Genomic DNA, 22,830 nt, shown 5'->3' with positions numbered 1-22,830 from the left:
TGAGGCTTAAAGACGACATTGTCATCTCTGCTCTACAGCTAGTAAGTGGTAGAACCGGGATATAATGCAGGCCTGATTCCAAAGCAGGTGTTCTCAATCACTACACCAACTTGCTCCTAACATAGTTAGTGGATTAACCTGGAAGAGAATCAGGCTTTCTCGATATTTTCAGAATTATGACATAAATTTCTTCTACCAGGCTTCTTTCCAGCAATTTTCTGACTTAACGGCTAAGTTGATTTGCATCATTTATTTACCAGTTATAGACAGAGTAGCAGACTTTTTGTGTATGTATAGAACATTGTATTTCCTATTCCATAATCTAAAGTTACTTATGGAGTATGACACAGTGTAGCCAAAAGCTTAGGGTAATGTGACTATGGAATTCAACTGTATGTGTTTCAATCCTGGCTTGGAACTTAACTATCTGTGTGGCCCTTATGTGGGATAGATTCCTCATGTGGAATAATAATCATAACTGACATGTAAGGCTATGACGACTTCAAAAATTGTTAGTGCCTAAAACATTTGCTTATTGCCTGGCGCTCCAAAAGCACTCAGTTCTTGTCAGCCAGAGCTATGTGCAAATGACTGTGTGTATTAGAAATGAAAAGCAATGAAATACAGGTGTTTCCCAATGTATATTCAGAGAGGACTTTATCACTTTTTAAATGTTAGCCCATTTGATCCTCAGAAAAGGCAGGTATGATAACTTCCATTTTATGGATCAGCACGCATCACTCTGTTCAGAAAATCTGAAAAAAACACTGCTTAAGAAACTACACAACTGGGCGCCTGGGTGGCTCAGTTGGTTGAGCGACTGCCTTCGGTTCAGGTCATGATCCTGGAGTCCCGGGATCGAGTCCCACGTCGGGCTCCCTGCTCAGCGGGGGGTCTGCTTCTCCCTCCGGCCCTCTTCCCTCTCGTGCTCTCTGTCTCTCATTCTCTCTCTCAAATAAATAAATAAAATCTTTAAAAAAAAAAAAGAAACTACACAACTAGTAAATATTAGAAGAAAGATTTAAATGCAAAGTTTCTAGTCCAGTGATCTTTTCAGTGTACCATACAAAGTAAAAGATATTCCCTAAAAGAGGTACATATAAAGTACTGTGGGAGTTCAGATGAGAGAATTAAAACACTTTCATGAGCATCGTTCAATTTAATCCTCACAATAACCCTGTGAGGTAGGCAGATAAGGGACTGGTATCTTCATTTTGCAAATGAAGCAGGGAAGGCTCCAAGATAGCCCCTGACTTGCTCAAGGTCACACCCCTATTCTGTGGCAGGACAAAAGCTGGACTGGGTCTTCCAACTTGCAGCCCTGTATGCGTTACATTGCTTTATGCTGCCTCAGAAAACCTCTGCTCACTGCTCAGGATTAGAGGGCCACCTTTGCATGATTGACATGGAGGATTCACTTTAGAATTCATCGTGCATTACATTTTCAACATGGTGTTTACATCTTCTTTTCCCGCTCTTCAGAGCTGAGGCTGTGCAGCTGATGAAGCTCGTTATGAAGGGAGGGTGTTGTGAAGGAAAGAGAACAAGACTCAGAATCCAAAGCTCCACATTCTGGTCCTGGCTTACAGCCTGGCAAAGTTAGCCCCCTTTTTACTCTGCTTCTCTGTAAAAATGTAAAGCCCTGTCCTTTCTACCTCAAAATGTCCTTAGATCATTGAGTAAGAGAATAGTGATTTAATTCTTCCAATGGGCTTAATGTATACTGAAAAATAAAACATGCCCTCTATAAATGCCATATACAAATGAATGACCCATTATTCACTTGTGAGTTGACTATGTGTCCGGCTCTGTACTGGGAATAATAGAGAAGTCAACAGTCTCTTTGGAGGCAGTTTAATAATGTCGGGAGGATCATTCTACTGAAGAATATATAACTACACACTGAATTAAGAGCTCTAAAGGAAAGGAATGTGCCTCTGTGAGAGAAGACATGTGTGCATAGTGTCTATGTGATAATCAGATTTGTATTTTGAAAAGACAGCTGTAGCTGCAGAGTGGAAGTTAGACCCATGTGGTCAGCCCAGTGGATGCAGGGAAGCCACCTAGGCTATTGCAGAAGTCCAGGCGAGAAATGACGGTGGGTCAGACTAAGGCTGGATCAGTAGAGATGGAGCAGGAGAAACATTATTCTAGAGATATTTAGGAAGCAAAATTGATAGGAGTAGCTGACAGTTTGGCAGTCATGGTGAGACAACGGATGTTTACAAGGATAGTTCCTAGTTTTCTGGCTTATTTAAATGGAGGGATGCTAGGGTAACTCACTGACATTAGGATGCTGGAAAAGACCCAGGCTTGAGAATGAAGATCATAAATTCAGCTTCAGACATGTTTTTTTACATACATTCAAGTGGGAATGTCAAGTGGGGACTTCAGAATAAGGAACCTGGCTGGAGCTCAGAGAAGTTTGGGCCAGAAATATGTTAAATATCAAGAATTTGTCAGCATATGTATGATAACTACAGCTTTTAAAGAAGAAAATGGATCATCCTCCCTCCCCGCCCCCCCCCCCAAAAAATAAAACCAAGAAGAGGACCCAGAACTGAGTCATATTTATTAAGGGACAGAGGCTGAAACTAAACAAAATTAACGATTTGAAACAAAAAGCTTTTTTTCCATGAGAAGATAGTTTTTTAATGTTTTATTGCAGTAGCTGTTATGTAACTAGTCTCTTGAATGTATACTAGATGCTGAAACAGAGATTATATTAAAATAAAATTTTTAAAAGTTTGTCCCTCAGACTATGCTTTTTAACAATTCAAGAAAAAAAGGAACTTACAGGCAAAATTTAGTCAAAATACCTCTGACCAACTAGATGATCTCCATTTCCCTATGCTTTATCTGGTGGCGAGTCACCGCTGAACCCACTTTTCCTTCAAGATAGCTCTTGATTTCAGACTCTGGCTCTGGGGTAATAAAGAGTGTAGCATTGGGTAGCTGTTACTGCTGTCATTTTGAGCCTTATTCTAGTAGACACCATATTTCAGTTTTGAAATCTTATCATTGTACCATTCTTGTCACTGAAGAAATAAAAGTGAAAGTGGAGTGGATAAAAAGGGGATGCTAAACATCTTTCCATTAAAAGTAGCATAATTCCTTCCCTATAAAGCACCATTAATGTAACTCACCCCCCCCCCTTGAAGCAACTAATTAGGTGTTTGATACCTCAAGACAGCATTTGTTGCTCACCTCACAAGTGTAACTAAATGTTAACACCCTGGTGCACTTGGGCAAGACAATATGTGTTTACTTAAAATGTATACTAGAGACATGTTGTTACAAATGGTCCAGTAAGAAACAGTATCATGCTTACTCTTTAAAAGTCTCCTTACTTCTGAAATGTAAATTACAGAAGCGCTAAATTCAGTTAAACACACACACACACACAATTTTCTGTTCCCAACAAAGAATATTAGACTAGAAAGGCTCCTTTGAGTAGATCCCACTCTGTTTTCAAATAATGAAAACAAAATCCAGGAAGGTGAAGTGATATGCCAAAGGTCACCCAAATAAGTTGGGATAGAAAAACGGAATCACAAATGTTGGCGAGGATGTGGAGGAAGGGGAACCCTCTTACACTGTTGGTGGGAATGCAAGCTGGTACAGCCACTCTAGAAAAAGTCTGGAGGTTCCTCAAAAAGTTGAAAATAGAGCTACTGTATGACCCAGCAATAGCACTACTGGGTATTTACCCCAAAGATACAAATGTAGTGATCCGAAGGGGCACATGCACCCCAATGTTCATAGCAGCAATGTCCCTAATAGCCAGACTGTGGAAGGAGCCAAGATGTCCTTCAACAGATGAATGGATAAAGAAGATGTGGTTCCTATATACAATGGAATATTACTCAGCCATCAGAAAGGATGAATACCTACCATTTCACCTACATGGATGGAACTGGAGGGGATTATGCTAAGTGAAATAAGTCAAGCAGAGAAAGACAATTACCATATAGTTTCACTCATTTGTGGAACATAAGGTATAACACAGAGGACCATAGGGGAAGGGAGGGAAAACTGAATGGGAAGAAATTAGAGAGGGAGACAAACGATGAAAGACTCTGGACTCCAGGAAACAAACTGAGGGTTTCAGAAGGAAGGGGGAGTGGGGGAATGGGGTAGCTGGGTGATGGGCATTAAGGAGGGCACATGTTGTGGTGAGCACTGGGTGTTATACGCAACTAATAAATCGTTGAAAACTACATCAAAACTAATGATGTTGGCTAACTGAACATAATAATAAAAAAAAGAAATTAAAAAAAAAAAAAGAAAGAAAAATGGAATCAGATCCAGCTCTCTAAATGTTTTGGAGATCACACTATGTGGAGATGTTATACAATTATTCTATTAACATTTTTACATTTATTTATGTATTCATTTAAAAATTTGTGAGCACCGACAACATAGCCATTTTTATATTCACTGGGCGTATATGCTGAGTGCCAACAAAATGTGAATTGAATATGGCTTCTCTTCTGAAGTAATTCACAACTGAGTTAAAGACAGGCATGCCTATTAATACAATGTGATATGTGCTACAATAGATCTATAAACCAAGAGCGGCAAAACCATGAAAGAAAGACTAATGCTGCTGGAATAACAGGACATGATAGTAGGAAAGCTCAAGTCAAGAGATTTTATTTGAATTGGGTTGGAAGAATGAACAAGCTTTTGCCAAACTGAGAAGGAACTGTGAGTCAGGAGAAGGTAACTCCAGGATAATTGAAGCAAAACAAAACTAAACCAAACTAATAAAAGGCAGAATGACAGCAGACTGAGAAGCAGAGATGGGTATGGTGTTGCAGGGCAGAGTTAATCATTGTAGATGAGTGTGAAAGGTTTCGGCCACATCTTGAAGGTCTTTGGATCTTGTCACAAGGAGTTGCGATGTATTAACCATAGAATGGCAAGCAGTGCAAAATTTCGGGCATGCAGTTGACAGGTTACAGATGTTAGGAGAGTATCTCCATCAATAGAAGAAAGAACTGGGAAGACCAATGACAAAAAAAAAAAAAAAACAACGGAAAAGCTATTATTATAATACAGTACACTGTAAGTACTGTATGCACAAGGTGCATTCTGTGCTACCATCTTGGACTTCATGCCTCAAAATGTATCAGCATCTAAGACTTCACAATCTGATCTCAGAAAAGCAGCAGCATTGTCTTTACTAGGTGAAAGAGTGTGGAGTGTGCTTTTATTTATTTTTTAAGATTTTATTTATTTATTTTAGCGAGAGAGAGGAAGAGAGCAGGGGGAGGGGTAAAGGGGGAGGGAGAGGGACCAGCAGACTCCATGCTGACCACTGAGCCCAACTCCGGGCTCAATCTCATGACCCTGAGATCATGACCTGAGCTAAAACCCAGAGTCAGACGCTTAACTGAATGAGCCATCCAGGCGCCCCAAGAGTATGCTTTTAAAACATAGCTGTTATTGTCTAAGAAACCTCTACCAGGTGACCTAAAGCACCTAAAACTAGAGTTTACAAGAAAGAAATTTCTCCTATTTGTGAACTCTTCTTGGTCTCCATGTAGAGGTCAAAGAAGGCAAGTTGCCTACAGTTATTTTCAGCCAGCAGGAGGAGACAGACTTTTTATATTTATATTCTTTGTGAATTTTCAATGGATGAAGTTATAGTGAATGGATTCTAGAAAGCACAGGTGCCTTGTTCCTTTTACTTCAGCCAACTAATCTTGAACCTGCCCGAGCCCCACACTACCAACTCAGAGTCAAGGGAACAGAAGTGAGGTCATGAAGCTTTGTCTGACAATATATCTGATGCTACACGGGGCGCCTGGGTGGCTCAGTCATTAAGCGTCTGCCTTCGGCTCAGGTCATAATCCCAGGGTCCTGGGATCGAACCCCGCATCGGGCTCCCTGCTTGGCAGGAAGCCTGCGTCTCCCTCTCCCCCTGCTTGTGTTCCTGCTCTCGCTATCTCTCTCTCTATATCAAATAAATAAATAAATCAAATAAACAAATAAATAAATAAATAAAATAAATAAATAAAATCTTATATATATATATATATATATATATATATAATCTGATGTGATTATATATATATATATATATATAATCTGATGCCACAGACCATGACTCTGAGCTCTGTGAATTGGAAGGCAATTATGTCTTCGGAGTCATAGGAGAGAACTTCACCCAGAGACAGCTGGTCTTGGCCCCTGATGCTTTTCTAGGGGTAGTTGGTACAGTGACAGGCAGAACACCCCAAGAATAATTAGGCAACAGAATAATTAGGCAAATTCCTAACAGCAACTGGTCTCTGTTCTTCAGCACCTAGTGTGTTTATCTGCCCATTTACAGAAGAGAATGGACCAGAGTGCACAGAGGGAAAATCCTAATTATGAGCTGGTCCAAGTGGAGGCTCTGGAGAGTGTAACCACTTCAGGTGGCTGCCATTGGCTTATTGGGAGACCAGAGAAACACAGAATAATAAATTGCCCTTCCAAACTCAGGTTTTACTTACTTGTTGGGAAATGGTTTGTGTTTAATTTTGCAACTACTAAAGCATGGAAGGAATGATCAAAAGCCCCCTGTCAATCTTTGGGGCTTGAACTGAACAAATCTGTGAAGGATGACAGGCAGGAAATGCCAATTTCCCAGAATGCATTTGTATGCCTTTAGCAGTTTGAAGACCCCCCTCGTAGGACCCGAGGAAGCACCAGAGCAGCCTGGCAACAAAGCCCAGGCACTAGCCGTGTGGACATCACATTTCACAGAGCTGTTCAGCTATGCTGTGGAATGCAAGGAACACCGTTCCTTCTCAATTTGCTGTCAGTGAAGCCTCCACCTTTGAAAGATATTACTATTTTCGTTATCAGAACTTATTCAATACCTCTAGTTATGACCACTTTTAAAATTTAACTTGTCTTGGAAAACAAAATTAATCTATAATTAAAATATAAAATTAAATATAAAAATATATAAAATTAAATATAAAATAGTGTTTTGTTTTATTTTGTTTGAGGGGAGTAAAGGGGGAGCAGGCCCATAGAGCTCAATGAAATCTATTTATGTATTTTTTTCTTTATGACTATACCTCTTATTAATTTCTCTCCTCAAATTCCTCGTTCTAAACACTTTGTGGAAATGTCCTCTTCTTGGACTCAAGAGTGCTTATTTCTTATGAGGTCATGGTGGTATTTTGTTATAATAATAAAAATAACAGCAGTATCTACCACGTGTATGAGACTCCATGTTGACTCCCAGGCAACCTGCCTCCTGCCTCATGTGGTTTACGTACAGCATCTCTTTTAGTTTTTAAGAAACTCAATGAGGTAAACATTTTCATGGCACCAATCAGCACCTGAGGAATCAGGCTCAGATAAATTAATAAGAAAATCAAAACAACAATCTCAGACTTAAGAATGCTGAATCCATTTCACAGGGTCCAAAGCATTTTGATGCAACCTCACTTTGATAAGACGAGCAGATTTCTGAAAAGTGGCACATAAATTTGAAATAAAATTTAGATTAAATCATTATTTTAAGCCACTAAGAGCCTACACTGAAGAAGCGTGGTCAATCCAGGGCAGTACCAGCATGTGATGAGTAGAGGTGTGGAGTTGTGTTGAAGGTAATTATGGAAAAACACACTGTATTTGCTTCAACTGTATTTTTTCCAGATTGCTACCATAGAAGTATTTTCTAAAAATGCTTTGTTCACACTTTATGTAATATGGAGGAAGCATCAATTGTTCATATCAATGAATATGCTTTTTTTAATGACTACTGTTAGTTTGGAATACTTTTTGGAGGCTGATAGAGATTATGGGAACATAAAACTCTCTTCCTCATAATAAAATCCAGCATCCACTTTTATATGTGTGTGGTATTTTCATTATATGATCTTGGACATTCTTACATGGGCATACCCAGATTTTCTTGCCTCTTTTCCTCTGAAGGATGTCTGTTCAAGAGACTATGCCAGCATGTTCCAGAACATAGCTCTTTAGCTCAGTTTTTTAGTAGTATATGAATAAAGTCAATTATGAAGGTTGTCTTTCCTCATAGACACCCAAGAAGTTTGGTATGCAAATCTGACCTTCAATGAATCTATGTTGCTTATATGGCTAGAAAAGATATCACAGCAGGTGACAGATTCATCTTACAGTGGTTTCGAATGCCTAGAATCCCTTCTACTCCTTTGGAAACTTATGTCTTCTACCCAAAGTGCCCATGATCCAAATAGGCCCCACAATTGTTTCCCCACAATTGTTGCATGATATCAATACTGTGTTTAAAGGATGAAGCCCCAGGTTCCATTTTTAACTCTGCTATCCACTAAGTCTGAGTCCTTTGGGGAAAAAAAAAAAATAATGCTGTTTTTCCAAAGTACACTTTTGCATCTGTAAAATGATGATAAAATCACCCTATCTATATAAAAGGGCTCCATGAGGCAATGTATCTAAAAGTTCTTCTGCTAAAGAAAAATAAATAAGATGCAAAAATCCATATATCCATAAGACATGCAATCTGATTATGAGGATTTTCTTTTACAAAGCAATTTGTTGGCCTAAATAATCTTAGGTGGGTAGAATAGAGCAGTGTGGTAAGTTGTATGTGGGAGCATTATCTGATGTCTTACCCCTACCTACTTTCAGTTACTGTTGAATCCCACCCAGACCCTGCCCCCCACCTCCCCATTGTAAGTCACAGTTCAGCCTTGAGGCAACTTAACAGAGCACTCCTAAAGAAATACCTAAACCTTAGGCTATATTAAGATTCATACAGGGTATTTGTTTGGCTGGTTTTTATTGTGGTAAATATATATAACATGATATTTACAGTTTTAACCATTTTTAAGTGTGGTATACTTCATACTATGGTATAAAGTACATGCAAAGAACTATCACCACTCTCTATCTCTAAAACTTTTTCATCTTCCCCAATTGAAACTCTGTAGCCACTGAATAACTTCCTCTTCCTCTCTCCCCCTAGACTCTGGTAACCACTCAGGGTATATATTTTAATTATTAGTAGTACTGGATAAAATAACACTAACTGCTGTAACAAACAAAACCTAAAATTCATAATGACTCAAAACTGTTTGATTCTAGGGCACCTGGGTGGCTCAGTTGGTTAAGCGACTGCCTTCAGCTCAGGTCATGATCCCAGAGTCCTGGGATCGAGTCCCGCATCGGGCTCCCTGCTCTGCAGGGAGCCTGCTTCTCCCTCTCCCACTCCCCCTGCTTGTGTTCCCTCTCTCGCTGTGTCTCTCTCTGTCAAATAAATAAAATCTTAAAAAAAAAAAAAAAACTGTTTGATTCTATAAAGTAGAAAAGGGATGTTCCTGATTGCCAGGCAGTTCTTCTCCCAGCTCTTCTCCAGAATTCTTGCAAATTTTGACTCGTCTATTATCAACATATGGCTCCCAAAGTAGCCATGCTTGCCTACCCCAAGCTCATGGGTGAAGGAAGAGAACACAGAGGTAACCATGTGTGCAGTTTTTCTAGGCCATGCCTGGAATCAGCACATGATGTGTACACTCAAACTCACTGGGTAGACTGAGTCACATGGCTTCATCTAGACCTCATAGGAAATCCTGTCTAGCATGTGAAGAAGAAGAAATGGGTTTGAGAATGAATCAGCCAGTCTCTGTCATATCCATCAAATTCACATTGCACACATGCCCAAGAATCACCAGTAATGCCCTTAAAACTTGGTCTTTATTTTTCTCTTTGGAAACCTGCTTTGCCCTGATAGAAAACTGGGTTTCATTTTAAATATCTCCCCAGACAAAATAAAACCAAACGGCAAAATTAAAATGTACATACAATCCCACTAAGTTGCAAGAGATACTATCTAGAAATAGAAAACTTAAGAAACAATTGAGTAGCTTAGAAGTTCCTTCTTCACCTGCCAGTCAATTATATGACACCAAGGGGGCTACGAGTATCTACAAATCATGTGTATTCCTAAATAATACTTTAGGAGTTATTGTTTCTTATATATTAGCATCTATTATCAGTAGAGCTTGCCCTATCTTAATATGTACTACAAATTGCACCAGGATCAGCAAAGTAATTCATTGGTCTGGAACCACTGAGGAAGCTTTTGGTTGAGAAATGAAATGGATACACGTAGATGTGGCTTGAAGAACAAGGCAAGTAGACATGTGTTGCAGTTTCTCCTCACGTAGAAAGGAATCTACCCTCCTTCACTAATTGCACTTAACTTAACCACAGGAGCTCAAGCTCCATGCGCATCAGCACTTAGCATCTGCCTTTTCCTTTCATACAATGAGAGAAAATGCATAAATGCATTTGTTGGCAATACTGACAAAGACCGGTTTGTGGAATAATTGAAACCTTGATTTCTGTCATTAGCTGGATGTTTACAAAATGCATCTTCCTGTCTACATTCCAGATGTTTCTTCTTATTTTAGTAGCTCTTTGTCATGAGTTTTGAATTCTAAATTGTGTTGAGGGAAAAGACTTTTGTTTGCAAGTTTCATGGGAATGGCATAAACTTGAGCTCCCCCAAAACCCTGCAGTATTTATGTGTAGATCCTTCCAGTGTGCTTCTCATAGTAAACCTTAGAGGCCTTGATTTACAGCAGAGTCAGCATGAAATGAGTAAGCAAACCTTAGTCCACCTCACTGCTTTGGCACGTTAAATAAAGGTTTGGCTAAAAGTATTGATGTTAGAATAATCTTTCCCTGAACCTTTTACTTCCCAGGGAACGAGCATTGAACACATCCCAGCCTGGGGCCCTTCAGCTTACGGTGGGAAACCTGAAGCCAGAAGCCATGTACACCTTCCGAGTTGTGGCCTACAATGAGTGGGGACCAGGGGAGAGTTCTCAACCCATCAAAGTGGCCACTCAGCCTGAATGTGAGTATAAACATAGAAGGACACATTTAGAAAGTATTTCTTTTTGCTGGCAATATCCTTGAATCCTGTCATAAAAATTAAGGTGACAAAATGGAAGGAATATTTCTGAAAGCAACATATTTAACTTGAGCATTTTTAAAGGTAAGATAACTTTTTTAAAAAAATGGCCTCCCCACTTAGGCCATAATGGCAAAATAACAACTAGAAAGGTCTAATCTATCCATCCGGTCTCCATGTTCACTTCCTAAGTGATTGACTTACTCTGCCAGCCAGGCCTTTATCATCAGCATCAGGTTTCATCCTCCTCCACTCACTTTTTGGGTTTCCTAAGTTTGTCTATAAAGAACACCAAAGGTGAAAGAACAAGCACCTAGGACTTCCAAATACAGGGACTCGTTAAAGAACTTAAACATGCACTGGAAGCCCTTAAGGAAATTCCAAAAGCCAAACTCGACTCCAGAAATGTAAAGAGGCTGTACATTTGAAAGATATCTACCTTATACAATTTGGGGCGTTTTTTTCCTACAATTTTTAATGTTATTTGAAAAAATTGATTACTGATGAGCAGTTTGCCAGCTTTATTTTGTTAAAAAGTTAAAAAGTTATAATCTAAAGCCTAAATGAAGTGACTACCTATAACAAACTACATTATTTAGACACCTAGTTGTATCTACTCCTTTTTCTTTTTATTAATGATACTATTCTGCTTGGATTCCTGTTCATTTTATTTAAAACTATGTTTCATTTTATAATCATTTCATATGCTTTTGGAAGAAGGTGAAGTAGAAATTAGAAATATTTTAATTGGTAAATATGAGGAAATAATCTTTGCATTATGTCACTGCTTGAGTGTTTTATTTTATTTAAAGATCTTATTTATTTGAGAGAGAGAGAGTGTGTGTGTGTGTGTGTGTGTGCATGAGTGGGGGGAGGGGCAGAGGGAGAAGGAGAAGCAGACACCCCCCTGAGTCTGTGCTGGGCTTGATCCCAGGACCCTGAGATTATGACCTGGAGCTGAAGTCAGACACTTAACCAACTGAGCCACCCAGGTGCCCCTACTTCTTGGGTATTTTAAATCAGCATGTTGAAGAAGAGAGAGCAGTAACCCTCTGGTAGGTAGTCTGGGTGCTGGTATCATGTTCTATATTTGGCAAAATCTACATTTTTTTCCACTTAGCCAAGGCTACAAAGAAAAGATGATAAGAAATTGGAATTAAATATTTATTAGGGGTGGGGAGATACCTAAGCTGTACAAATCTTAGAAATATTTGCCTCACGGAAATAAAACCTCAGATAGCATCTTTAAAAACATAGTAATGTACAGGTTTCAGGTAACATTTAGGAAATACAGGCTCCCGTGCAGGACCCAGAAGCTACAGCAGGGCATTAAGCCCTATTCCATGCAGGACTTTGCACAACATCTCTGGTTGTTATGCCCATGAATGAGGCTGGTTCTGCTTCCAAGTTTCTGTTCTTGAGAATGTTTTTAAATGTTTAGATTTAAATCACTAAATAATGCCAACTTCCACTTCACAATGTCTATGTTCTAGTCATTAGTTTCTTCATTGACTTACTCTTAGTAGATCATATATAGAGAGAATCAATTACTTTTATGAATATTTGGCATTTATAATTAACAAAGTTAAATCAAAATTAAATCAAAATACATATTTTTAAAAGAATGGTATATGCCATGTTGTATGTCAACTGACAGTTAAAAAACTCATCAAAAATTCTCTAAAGGGGATGGAACTGGAGGGTATTATGCTAAGTGAAATAAGTCAATCAGAGAAAGACAATTATCATATGGTTTCACTCATATGTAGAATATAAGGAATAGTGCAGAGGACAATAGGGGAAGGGAGGGAAAACTGAATGGGAAGAAATCAGAGACAAACTATGGGAGACTCTTGACTCCGGGAAACAAACTGAGTGTTGTGGCAAAGGAGGTGGGTGGTGGGTTAGGGTAACTAGGTGATGGGCATTAAGGAGGGCACATGATGTGATGAGCACTGGGTGTTATGCGCAATTGATGAATCATCGAACATTGTATCAAAACTAATCGTGTACTATATGTTGGCTAATTGAATTTAAATTTTAAACAAAGAAAAAATTCTCTAAAGGAAAACCTCATTCAATTTTCTAGTGGTAGAACTTAAACTTTAAAAGTATGTTCATTTTCAAAAGATCCAATTTCTACGAATTATCTGAATTCTTCACTTCCTAATCTTAATGTTATCCCTAGAATTGTTTTAGTGTACATTTCAAGGCTGACTGGCCATGATTACATTCTGGTAAAAACTCTAAGTAGTCAGCCTTGTTTTCTAAGACTGAGCATCATTATTTTTTCTTCTATCAATTCTATTGTTTTTAAGTCTCTAGCTTAAAAAATCAATTTCCAGAGGGTTTTTCTTTTTTAAATTCACTTTCTTTTATGCCAACTTTTTGAAGCCAAAGAAAAGACAAGAAAGTATTTTTCATTTGACACCAACTAAAAATAATACCTCATTTCATGAAAATATTATTCATCATATAACATTTTCTGCCATATTTAGTATCATTAATAAAAAGAAAATCAGACAGTGATTATTGGTATCATGCATATGGCCTTAACTTATTAAAAAAAAATGCCATAATTCAATTTAGAAGTATGTTTAATGAACATCTGCTATGTTCCCAATACTGTTCCCTGCCATCTGAGGCACGTTAGAAAAGCATATGTGTGTAATGAAATAATAGCACTTACAGATCTCAAGAGCTTCTAGAGGAAGCAAATATTCTAAATGTTTAACAATAATAAAACAAGTAGAGTAAGGGAACTTGTAACAATTTGTTAAGTGAAATATTACCATCTTAATCATGGATGTACATGTGGGCCCATTACCTGTGATGGCTGAGGCATAGTGTCTAGTTATTTTTGTGTGCCTCAATCACATTGTGTCTGCCTCCTCAAATAAGTGTATTTCAAAGACCTTTGTATGTCTTCCATTCCTCCTCATTCAGAGAGTAGTCTGAGAATTTGTGTGGAGGACCTCACTGGGTGCTGGTCTCTGTAAGCATTTATTTTGCTTAGAAATTAGCATAAATGATCATAAAACTAAATGCCTGACTGAATAAAGCACACTGCTTCTTAGTACTGCTGTCTCATATAAGTTATCTTTTCCCCAAAAAATGAAATGTAGAATTTTTCTGCTTTAGTAACATGAAGGAGCTTTGAATTTTCTTTTTCATTAAGGGCAGTGATAATGGCCTTAGAATTCTAACCATACTTCAGCCTTTAGTAATAGCACTGTTTTATTAAATCACTTCTGTTCTTACCACTGTATGGAGTAAGAATTCTTTCCTTTGCAAGCCATTGTTTACTTGGATGGTGACCTGATTCTGCTTTGTTGAGAATTACATTGGATAATTCACCTCTTACTTGGTAGATAGGTAGATAAAAATAAATCAGCCTAGATAAACAGTACATTCAGAATATCCTTTAGATGTGCAAAACAGTTAGCCAACTCCTTCAATTCATTTAGATTAAGAATATTGTGTAACTCACTTGCTGTCTTTATTACAGACATTAGGATAAATAAATTATGTTAGCATGACTAATAGGTACTGCATGTGTATTTTATCTTCTGTTGTTAACACAAAATGCCATTTTGGCAATTTAAAATATGTCTAGGATAAGGAACACTTCATCTTCTTCAAGCCTCCTCAGTAGAATACCAATTTCTGAGGAAGATGGAACATCCTAGAGATCCTGTGCTTCATTTCCTCCCCTCTCCTTTCCTTTCTTCCCCTTCCCTTCGCTTTCTCCCTTCATCTTGCTTCCCCCTTTCTTCCCCTCCCCCCCAACTAAGCCTACTGTTCTTTGTTTTTATAGGAAGTTCAAAGACTGATTTTATTATTTGGCTGGAATTTCAGAATTTAGAGGCAAGGGGTGGGGGGGAAGGGGACATTTCTATCTTTATTTCTTTCCCTGACAAAATGATCTTATCTTTTGAAAATGTGTCTCATCTGGGTATGTGTTTAGTTGCTCCTTTTATCACTGTTTTTCCAAATATGATGTAGTAATTGTACACTAAAATTACATAGCTTTTATACAAATTGAATTTCAAGTTTTCCATAATATTTGAAAATATCAACTCTATTATAAAAACCATATTCTCAAGGAATAAACACTAATGGAAAATATGTCTGAAATATAAATCAGCCAGCAACTGTTTCTAAAAGTGCATACATTTTGTAGTAATCATTTAAAGAGATCAACAGCCCAAGATCCAGTTTATGAAATAATCACCCAGAATAGAAAAGCTTGATTTATAGGAAGGTTTATGTCCCCTGATTATATCTTCCTTTTGCTAAACCCTTGCTTCTTTCCCCTGCCTTTATGGTGTATAATTTCTCCACTGTTATCAGCCAGATTTAAGCTCCTGCCTGCTTAAGACTTGTCTAATCTTTTCATACCACATGTGGAGAGTTTTTGAATTATTATTTGGGGTCTTTTAAGATGCTGTTAAGTCAGTTTAATCGTGAAGGATGCTAAAATGGACCACATACTGGCTGGAGGCTTCAGTTAGAATGGGAAGCCTATTTGCTAGACCACAACCCAATTATCCACAAAACCCTTTTATATTTGAGTTATGAGTAATATTCTTAGTCCATTATATTTACACTGAAAAGATGAGTGAAAACTACCCCCCAAGTTGAGTCACTTTAGAATATAGTATCTAGAGGAATAGGCATATTTGCTTTTTCCCTCCTTCCTTGGAGATTATATATATAATTCATTCATTCACTCATTCATTCTAATACGGCTCTACTTGTATTGTTGTTATGGAGGGAACTGATAAGTCTCTGAACATTCTCTGTCCAAACATTACTACCTGCATCCTAGGTCAAATTTCTTAATCCTTGAGACCTCAGTTTCCCCAACTATAAATTGGAGATATGATTTATTCCTCCTCTTCTTAGGTTGTGAAGAAGAAATGTGATAGCATATGGGAAGCTCTTGAGTCTTACCTGGCATCTAGTAGGCAGTCAATAGAGAGAAACTCCCTACACCAACAGGATCAAATGGAAACATAGTCCCAATTGCCTTGCACTTACAAACTAAATGGGATACTCAGTAGGTAATAAGGCTAATATAATACCTTATTGATAGTTTGGAACTGGCTCAATTACTATACAATCAGTCATTTATATATTTTATTACTTTTCCCCTAATTATCCTCTGCCTGTAATTTACCAGGCTATTATAGACCAGTTTGTCCTCTAATTTTGCCCAGTATACATCTTTGCATCCCTAACTAAATTTTGAGGTCTTAAGATCAGAAAATACTATTATCCCATAAAATTGTCACAACATTGCCATTTTATGAATAGTTGGTTGCTTAAAGTTTGCTGGTAGAATCCAATCCATATTAATATATGGCCGAGATAATAAATGTCAGTTCCATTTATTTCATCATGCTTCTATACATTAAGCAAACTAAGTAAATCATAGTACTGTCTAGCTCATTTATTTTATCATGTGAGCTGGTTTTCAATGATTAAGTGCACTGTGTGGTGATCTGAGTAAATATTTGGGATGACTGTGGTGGGAAAGTTGAGCATGAACCAATGAACAATGGTTCAGTTGCATGGTCATGTGCATGACTGTAGGTTAATCATAGAAAGAAATAACGATAAGCACTGACATTCCATCTTTTCTTGGTAGTATTGAACCATGAGAGATGATGGACTCTGAAAAACAAACTGAGGGTTCTAGAGGGGAGGGGGTTGGGAGGATGGGTTAGCCTGGTGATGGGTATTGAGGAGGGCATATTCTGCATGGAGCACTTGGTGTTATGCACAAACAATGAATAATGGAACACTACATCTAAAACTAATGATGTAATGTATGGGGATTAACATAAGAATAAAAAAATTTTAAAAAAAAGATGAGAGACATTAAAGGCTTATGGTTTGGCATCCTCAGCAACAGAAGACTTAAGTAATCCATTTGGATTTAATGTCCAATTAGGTGAGGTATTATGTCTTTTATAATGAAATATAGTAGTGGAAGAATTAGAGATAGACTTGGGAGGATGTGTTTTTCAATCACACTAGAAGAGTTCAAAGCAAATGCAAGTCACCCTGTAATTCATTCATGCATTTATTCATTCAATCAAAGATGATTCTTTTGTGCTAAGTTCTAGTCCTTCACTGTCCAGTATAGTAACTATTAGTCACATGTGTTTATTTAAGTTCATGTGCATTGAAGTAAAAAAAAAAAAAAATTCAAAATTCAGGCACATTAGCCATATTTCAACTGTTAGGTAGCATTTAAAATTTAAATAAATTTGAAAACTAAAAATTCAATTCCTCAGCCTCATTAGCCACATTTCAATGGTTTATATATGCTATTGGCTACCACGTGGGATGGCACAGAGAACATTTCCATTATTGCAAACAGTTCTATTGGACACCATTAATCTAGACACTAATCTAGTACATGAGGATACAAAAGCAAGTCAGACATTATTCTGGCTTTCAAGGACTAATGGTCTAGTGGCAACTACTTTAAACAGACCATTAAAAACATTTAACAGATTAATCCTCTTTGAATGTTGAAAAAATAATTATGCATTGAATTAATATAAAAGATTTATTTTTAAAAGCCCACAGAATCTAGATCTGAATATATTCTCTGGTTCGTTACTTAAAGATCTCTAAATATTTTCTCAGGTTAAAAACATGTAAGTATCTTTCAAAGCACAACTAAAGATGAAGGACAAAGATTACCTATTGCTTGAGTTCAACAGTGGGACAGTTTAAGTTCCATTCACCCAAAAGCTTCTGTTGGCTCAGTGTTATTTTCTTTTACTCTAAGCACAAAGCATAATTCAAGACTCTTCCAATCATATAACAAACATCTAGAGAAGCTATCTGCTTGGTGAGAAATTATATAGAAATTATAATATCTATATTATATAGATAGGTAATACCTATAGATAGATATAATATATAATAATATCTATAATATAGAGCAATATTAGAGAGTACAAAGAAAAAGGACATGGAAATATAATAATAATGAGAAGTTTTTGAGAAAAGTGGGTATCCAGCCTGGGATAAAGAGGGTTCCCCTAAAGATAAGTTGATTTGGGGTTTAATTGCCTAGTTTGTTTATATACCCTACTAAAAATGAAAGTAGGTTGCTTGCTAAACTGAATTAGAGCAAACTGGAGCTTGAGCATCTTTAGGGATATTGTCATCATGCCGGGGAAGCCAAATAAAACTCTCCTCCAAAGATAAAACAGCTGAGCTGAGCATTTTTATGGAACTCCTTCAGTTATATCTGATTCTATGAAGAGCTGGTGAATGTGGCTAGTGAAAAATAAAGACAGAAAGAGTATGCTATTTTTACACATTTGTATTTGTACCTTTTCTTATCTTGAGAGGCTTTTTTAATCTATGCAGTTTATAAAAGCATTTATTGAGCACTTACTATGTGCCCAGTCCTCTATAAGGTAGAAAATAAAATAAGATGGACAGAATAATACCAAAAAAAATAGGGATGAAATTTTTGATGAAAATATATCTGTAAGATACATTGTTCTATATCATACTGTGGGATCAAATTATTTCCTCTTTTTTTAAACCTAAAGTTACAGTTAAAAAGTATTAGTGTATAAATACTATATAATTTAGTGCATTTATATGTTATGTTATTATAACACATAACATTATATGTTATATATAGCACATAGGCTCTTTAATACACATATATGTTATACACACATATGTATGTTGTGTTTTAGTGTGCAATATTAATGTATTTTAGAAAGGATCTCAAGAAACTTATGGGTGACCGACCTGATATGATACCCAACCAAAATTAAATCACTTCACAATTTTTTGGATTCTTTTTGCTGTGGCTTGTATTCTGCCCGCTGTAATATATGATAAATCTTACATGCTACACGAAAAGGCAATAATATGACTATTGTTCTCTAACCCCAATGTTCCTGCATTATTATATTGTTTTAATAAAGATATTATTTCTACTTTGTAAGAAGATACCTAGGGAAAAGAAACCCATAACAGGTCCCTACTCTATGAAAACTGTTTTCTGTCTCAGCCCAATCTTCCCACACCGTGGGATGCCCCAAATCACATCCAATATAGGAGTTGAGTTGGGCCATAATTTCTGGTTACAGGATATTTGACAGGTACAGGGGATTGCCATGGATTGAAATTGAAAGATTTTGAGGTGATAACACACAATTACTGTGTTTGATTGTAGCTGTTAAAAGTGGAGTCAAGATGTTGCCCATCCATGTTCAGGAGGAAATGATCATGGAGTTTGTATCAACTGGAAGTTAAGCAGTAGAACTCTGAGCCTATGGTTAATGCAAGTAACTTTTTAATTACCACCTTTTTTAAATCCATAATTGGTGTTCCAGGTCTTCTAAATGGAAGGAGAGTGAAAGGTGATTAAGAACAATAATTCAGAGGTCAGACTGGTTTTGAATTCTGGCTTTTTCACTTACTAGCTAACTCGGTCTGCTAAACCACCGTTTCCTCAGATATAAAAGAGAGACATCTTGCAGGAATGTTATAAAGCTTAAAAGAAAATCTGTAAAATGGATCACAATACATCGTCAAAAGATTATTCAGAAGATTAAGTTAGATGATTAGTGTAAAATACTTATCTGATCCTGGTACTTTGCCAATCCTCATTAAGGGTAGCTCTTATAATCATGCATTCCTCCATTGCTGGATTCTAATTATTCCTCATATAATCATGTTCTTTAACACTGCACATAATTTGTTCATTTCTATCTCTGTGCTTTTCATGTGTGTTTGAAATGATCTCCTTTTTTCTTTAGGCTATTTCATAAGTCTCTTCTATTTCTATTTTAAGATTTTACTTAAGATTTCTAAGAGCAGAAAGCCTACTCAAGCTAAGTCACCACATGGATCAGTCTCTTAGCCTGCATAATCTCATTTTTCACTCTCCAGATTTGTTTGAACTTTATCATGCCATTCATTCATTCATTCATTCATTCATTCATTCATTCATTCATTCAACAAATATTCATTGTGTGCCCACAATGAGCTACCCTGTATTATCCAGTACTGGCAATTCAGCAGTAAAAAAGAAAGACAAAATACTTATCCTCATGGGGTATTTAGTTTGGTGATGGGAAGATACAATAAACAAACAAAAATACAGCTTGCAAAAGAATAAAACAGCTTATGGGGATATAGAATGAGGAGGATGGAGATGATTCTAGAAAGAAAGAAAGGGCATTTAAGGGGACATCTGAATGAATTTGGAGGGATGCCAGCAAAGATCTTGGGTGGAGACATTCCAGGCAGACACAAAAGCAAGTGCCCTGACCCTGGAGAGGAAGCACAAGAAGACCACCCACCATGCTGCAGGAAAGCAAGGGAGAGGGAGAACAGGAGACAAGGGTTGACAGGTGGTAGGGCCCAGCCAGGAAAAGTCTTGGAAGCCACAGTAAGGAAAGTAGATTTAATCCTCAGTGCAAAAGTATCTGTGCAGGAGGGAGTAATATAATCTAATTTTCCTTTTTAAAGTGGGAGTGAGACCAGAGAGGGGGCTAATGTAGTAGTTTAGTCAAGAGATGTTGATAGCTCAAGTTTTGGCTTTAGATTCAGGACACCTTTGGAAGGTAGGGACAAGTCTTGCTACAGGGTGTGGGATGGGAGAGAAGACAGGAGTCAAATTTACTCTTAGGTTTTTGACCTCAGAAGCTAGGTGAATCATGGGGCCACTTGTTGGGATCAGAAGACTGGGGAAGGAGCTGGCTTGGAGGGCGTATGGGACAAATCAAGAATTATTTCTTGACACATTAGGTTTGAATATTAAATGTGTGCAGGTTTTATTTTCTAATTAGACTGCATTTGAGGAAGGTGCCTAGTATTTTGAATATAAAAATAAGAGAAAATGCCACATACTGCTAGGCCAATGGCCAAATTCAATGTGGTATTTAGCTTCTAATAGTGGCAAAGCTGAACAATTGTTGGAAAAACATGGAGGAATTCCCCATTCTGTAAACATGTGCCCAGATATCCCTAATGAATGCACTACAGGGAAATGCACACTGCCATGCACAGCAGACATTCATAAATTTGTCCATAATAGAGAAGCTTCCTTCTCAGAAAGCCTCCCTACAGACCAGTGAAGTATAATTTGATGTGGCTGCTACCAGCAAGAAGTGCCTAAAAGGAGCCTCTGATCTGCAGCCCAGTCTCCCAGCTGCCAAGATTTTCTGAGGAACCGAACCAAAAGGGACAAGTTAGTGCCAAAATAAATGTTATCCCAGAACCAGCTTGTTTTCTGACATGTACTTTGCCTGTGTTCACTAAACAGGAGATTGGATTCTAATGGGATGTCTGTTCACAGAAGATCCAGAGGTTGAGTCACCTTATCACTCTGGGACTGCATTGGAATTTTCCCAGCAGAAGCTGGGTTTAGGCCCCAGTGGCGACCACAGAATTAAGGAGGAATTTGCCTTTTGTCTTCCAACATCCCTTTTCTTTATCCTTTTCTCTATCTGGGAGGGTCTATCTCATTACCTCAGAGCACCCAGAGTCTAAAACATTTATCCAATGATCTGAAACATAATGTTGAAACCATATAGTAACTTTGACATTTTTGATCCCAATGATGGAATTTTGCAAAGAGTAAACTGGAATTCAGAGAGTTGAGACCAGTCCCAGGCGGGCCAGAGCACTGGTGGCTTCAGTAGGACTGTGTCTAGATTCCTGACCCAGGGTTTTTATGTTAAACAACTCTGCTGGCAAAAATTGTGTGTTTGCTTTTGTTTATGCTTTTTATTTTCTGAAAATGGATACAACACTAAACCAATAAGCAAAAGACATGGGTTCAAGATTGATGTGATCTCTATATCCTGCTGTATATTTTTGAGAAAATCACTTACTTTATTTATTTATTTTTTTTAAGTAGGCTTCATGTTCAGCATGGAGTCCAGTCTGGGGCTTGAACTTATGACCCTGAGATCAAGACCTGAGCTGAGATCAGAGTCAGCTGTTTAACCCCCTGAGCTACCCAGGCACCCCATCACTTACTTATTCTGATTCTCAGTTTCTTCTTATAAAATAGGGATCATATTGGCTGTAATACTTTCTTAGGCCTGCTGTGACAAAGTGCCACAAATTAGGTTGTTTAAAACAACAGAAATTGGGCGCCTGGGTGGCTCAGTTGGTCAAGCGACTGCCTTCGGCTCAGGTCATGATCCTGGAGTCCCGGGATCGAGTCCCGCATCGGGCTCCCTGCTCGGCGGGGAGCCTGCTTCTGCCTCTGACCCTCCCCCCTCTCATGTGCTCTCTCTCTCTCATTCTCTCTGTCTCAAATAAATAAATAAATAAAATCTTTCAAAATAAAATAAAATAAAATAAAACAACAGAAATTTATTCTCTTGACAGTTCTGGAGACTAGAAATCCGTAATAAAGGTGTTAGCAGAGCCATGCTCCCTCTGTAAGTTTTAGAGAAAAATCCTTCCTAGTTGCTGACGGTTTTTGGCAGTCCTTCTCCCATGTCCATTTCTCTCTGTCTCTTTTCCTCTTTTTATAAGAACACCCGTCATATTGGATTTAGAGCCCACCCCAACACAGTATGACTTCATTTGATTTAACTAATTGTATCTGCAAAGGCCCTTCTGGGGACACGTGAATTTTCAGCGGATACTATCCAAAAGCCCCTACATATGCACTGCCCTACAAACCCCACAGATTGTTAGTAAGATTCCAAGTAATCTGAGTGAGGACTGAGCAAACTCTGAAGTATATGTATATACACACACACTTTTAATTAATGAAGAAGTTACATTTTTCATTAAAAAAATAATAATCTCGGGTGCCTGGGTGGCTCATTCGGTTAAGCGACTGCCTTTGGCTCAGGTCGTGATCCTGGAGTCCCTGGATGGAG

General features: G+C 37.7%; 1 protein-coding gene across 1 annotated transcript in view; it reads left to right on the top strand.

Annotated features, from left to right (window-relative positions):
* Positions 1-22,830, top strand: part of DCC (DCC netrin 1 receptor) — a 775,798-nt gene that overhangs the window by 401,462 nt on the left and 351,506 nt on the right. The window contains exon 9 of the mRNA XM_064578790.1: positions 10,719-10,873. Within this exon, the coding sequence (XP_064434860.1) occupies positions 10,719-10,873 (155 nt within the window). The remainder of the gene's footprint in view (positions 1-10,718; positions 10,874-22,830) is intronic.

Source organism: Mirounga angustirostris, unplaced genomic scaffold (genome assembly GCF_029215605.1).
Source record: "Mirounga angustirostris isolate CCGP_5_RB_7025 unplaced genomic scaffold, mMirAng1.0.hap1 SCAF_14, whole genome shotgun sequence".
Lineage (NCBI taxonomy): Eukaryota > Metazoa > Chordata > Mammalia > Carnivora > Phocidae > Mirounga > Mirounga angustirostris.
This window is presented reverse-complemented; position numbering and strand designations above follow the sequence as displayed.